Source organism: Panthera uncia, assembly GCF_023721935.1.
Source record: "Panthera uncia isolate 11264 chromosome C1 unlocalized genomic scaffold, Puncia_PCG_1.0 HiC_scaffold_4, whole genome shotgun sequence".
Classification (NCBI taxonomy): Eukaryota; Metazoa; Chordata; class Mammalia; order Carnivora; family Felidae; genus Panthera; species Panthera uncia.
In genome coordinates, this window is record NW_026057585.1 from 12,111,733 (window position 1) to 12,115,334 (window position 3,602).

Sequence of the window (3,602 nt, forward strand, 5' to 3'; positions counted from 1 at the left end):
ACAAGGTGAAAGTAAGTTCTGCTTTTTGGTGGTGGTGGTGGTGGTGGTGGTGATATTTCTGAACTCTTGGCTGAGAGGTAGGAGACAAGGAGCAGCAACCGAGGTCGGGCTGCCGATGCCGAGTGGTCTCATGTCCTTAACTGCCTCTGTCTTTCAGCCAAGCGAGGCTGTCTCTCCAGCTCTCAGAGAGCCTACGGGCTCTCCTGCAGGAACCCAGGCCAATGCTTCTGTGTTTCCTGGGGCCATAAGCGGTACCCTGAGCTCCCTGCCGCCAGGCAGCTGGAAGGCATAGTGTGAGGCCCTTCTCTCAGCCCCAATTATGACAGTGGCCACCGGAGAGCCAGCGGACGAGGCTGCTGCCCTCCCCGGGCACCCGCAGGACACCTATGACCCCGAGGCAGACCACGAGTGCTGTGAGAGGGTGGTGATCAACATCTCGGGGCTGCGGTTCGAGACCCAGCTGAAGACCTTAGCCCAGTTTCCAGAGACCCTCTTAGGGGACCCAAAGAAGCGGATGAGGTACTTTGACCCCCTCCGAAATGAGTACTTTTTCGATCGGAACCGCCCCAGCTTTGATGCCATCTTGTACTATTACCAGTCTGGGGGCCGGCTGAGGCGACCTGTGAACGTCCCCTTAGATATATTCTCTGAGGAGATTCGGTTTTATGAGCTGGGAGAAGAAGCCATGGAAATGTTTCGGGAAGATGAAGGCTATATCAAAGAGGAAGAGCGTCCTCTGCCCGAAAATGAGTTTCAGAGGCAGGTGTGGCTCCTCTTTGAATACCCAGAGAGCTCGGGGCCTGCCCGGATTATAGCTATCGTGTCTGTCATGGTGATCCTGATCTCGATCGTCAGCTTCTGCCTGGAAACACTGCCCATCTTCCGGGATGAAAACGAGGACATGCATGGCGGCGGGGTGACCTTCCACACCTATTCCAACAGCACCATCGGGTACCAGCAGTCGACCTCCTTCACTGACCCTTTCTTCATCGTAGAGACCCTCTGCATCATCTGGTTCTCCTTTGAATTCTTGGTGAGGTTCTTTGCCTGTCCCAGCAAGGCCGGCTTCTTCACCAACATCATGAACATCATCGACATCGTGGCCATCATCCCCTACTTCATCACCCTGGGGACAGAGCTGGCCGAGAAGCCGGAGGATGCCCAGCAGGGCCAGCAGGCCATGTCGCTGGCCATCCTCCGTGTCATCCGGTTGGTAAGAGTCTTTAGGATTTTCAAGTTGTCTCGACACTCCAAAGGTCTCCAGATTCTAGGTCAGACCCTCAAAGCCAGCATGAGAGAATTGGGCCTCCTGATATTCTTCCTTTTCATCGGGGTCATCCTTTTCTCTAGTGCTGTCTATTTCGCAGAGGCCGATGAGCGAGACTCCCAGTTCCCCAGCATCCCGGATGCCTTCTGGTGGGCAGTCGTCTCCATGACAACCGTAGGCTATGGAGACATGGTTCCAACTACCATCGGGGGAAAGATCGTGGGCTCCCTCTGCGCGATTGCAGGTGTGTTAACCATTGCCTTACCGGTCCCGGTCATCGTGTCCAACTTCAACTACTTCTACCACCGGGAGACAGAGGGAGAGGAGCAGGCCCAGTACCTGCAAGTGACGAGCTGTCCAAAGATCCCATCCTCCCCTGACCTAAAGAAAAGTAGAAGTGCCTCTACCATTAGTAAGTCTGATTACATGGAGATCCAGGAGGGGGTAAACAACAGTAACGAGGACTTTAGAGAGGAAAACTTGAAAACGGCCAACTGCACTTTGGCTAATACAAACTATGTGAATATTACCAAAATGTTAACTGATGTCTGATGGAAACCCATTACCATACTCGCAGCTCCATGGAACTAATGCAGATCTTGCGTAATAGCCTGCATTGTAGTCAGTGTGTTCTACAGTGTGTATCTGGTTCTGCATGGAAAGCAATCGTCGTGCAAGTGACTTTTTGATCTTTTGATTTTGGATTTAGAGCACAGAGTATCTGTCCATGGCTTTCATGCAAATCTTCATCGCCGGCTTAGGGGTTTCCAAACAGGGGGGTCACCCATGGAGCCAGAATTTCAGAAGGACACGTTGGGGCCACCTCATATCAAATACATAACCCACCGCCTCAATGCCACCTTCCCTTCCAAGTTAGATGCACACGGCACCCGGGAGATGCACCCCTCCCCCACCCCAGCCTCCAGGTCCCCGGCACCATCATCCCATATGAGCCCACCTCCCCCTTCACAGAGGAAAACCATGGTGGCTTAGCTTTAAAGCGCCGGTAATTGTGCAAAAGGTCATTCTCATTTTTGCACCGAAAAGCACGCACAGGCCTGTGTATTGGAATTACTTTCTGTGTCACGGGCTGGGCTTTGTGAGTTGCAGTTGCCAAGTGGATGGTCTGGAGGCTTGTGTTTCGTAACGGAAAATGCTGCATTTGGTTTTTCTCTGCAGTGTGGATGTGAGGGAACCCCAGGGGGGAGGGACGGTGAGTATGGCCGAATGTGAGTTGTCAAGTTTCACATTTGCTCTTAGGCCTATGGGGAGAAGCTAGCAAGCCAAGGGACCTCTCGGCTTCAGATCTCACCATTTTTGCAGGCTTCAGGGTCACACAACACGTCTGATTTCTTCGTTACACTGGAGTTTGCAGACATCTGCTTTCCTAGCGCCGTGCCAGCGGCACTGACACCGCAGTGAAATTACCAGTGATGCGATAGAGCTGCATGGGTGTTTCTTGCATGAATCTCAATATTTAAAACACAGGAGATAACCTATTTTCTTAGTAGCCTACACAGTATTCATATTTAGAGTATTAATAGCCCCAGAGTGGCATTGAACTAGGGTTTTTCCCCCCCATCGGAGGACAAAAGCCCTCAATCAGGAGAAAAAAAAAAGAGAGAGACTGTTTGGCACGGGGAACCAAAACTTCTGGCTCTCCAGCCCACTCCATCCCTGTTCTTCCAAGCTGGGGCACAGACCTCTGCGAAGCCAGAAAAGTGAGCAGGGAACACAGCGCCTGAACACCTCACATAACTGCACCTTAGGAATTAACCTGGTCATGGGCATGACTCTATAGCTGACCAGGGCATCTGGTCCCGAGGACAGGCGGATTTGTGGATCCAGTGTATATAAATATATATTGAGTATCTCTTTCATGAGTTCCTCTACCTAGCTAGCTATAGGAAAAAAAAATTGCATTTGAACCTTGTATAAGCTTATGCAATATTTTGGACACAGGGCAATTTATGCATGTGTTTGACTATGTGCACTAGAGTATGTATGTATATACTATGTATTATATACATACATACGTACGTGTGTGCATATGTTTGTGCACACACGCACACACACACACACACACATATTCATTCTCTGGAGTTCAGGTTCAGGAGCAAATCCACTGCTTGGTGGGTTGGTTGTCTGAGAGGCCTAATGGGTTAATTTCTCTCATCGGTAACCCGACTGGGCCTGGGTTTGCTGCCATTGCCTCAGACACTCCAGTTTCACGGATTCTTCGATGTTACAGTTGTCTCTCTGCCCTCCATGTGCTGCAGCTTCAGTTTCCCGGGGCTGAAGCTTGTCTTACCGAGTGCACAAGGGCCCTCGGCCC

The 3,602-nt window shown here is 51.1% G+C and overlaps 1 protein-coding gene across 1 annotated transcript; it reads left to right on the forward strand.

The window, feature by feature from the left end:
- Nucleotides 1-211: 211 nt before the first annotated feature.
- Nucleotides 212-3,247, forward strand: KCNA2 (potassium voltage-gated channel subfamily A member 2). Its single transcript, XM_049616606.1, has one exon. The coding sequence runs from the start codon at nt 320-322 to the stop codon at nt 1,817-1,819; it is 1,500 nt and encodes a 499-aa protein (XP_049472563.1). The 5' UTR covers nt 212-319; the 3' UTR covers nt 1,820-3,247.
- The last annotated feature ends 355 nt before the right edge of the window (nt 3,248-3,602 follow it).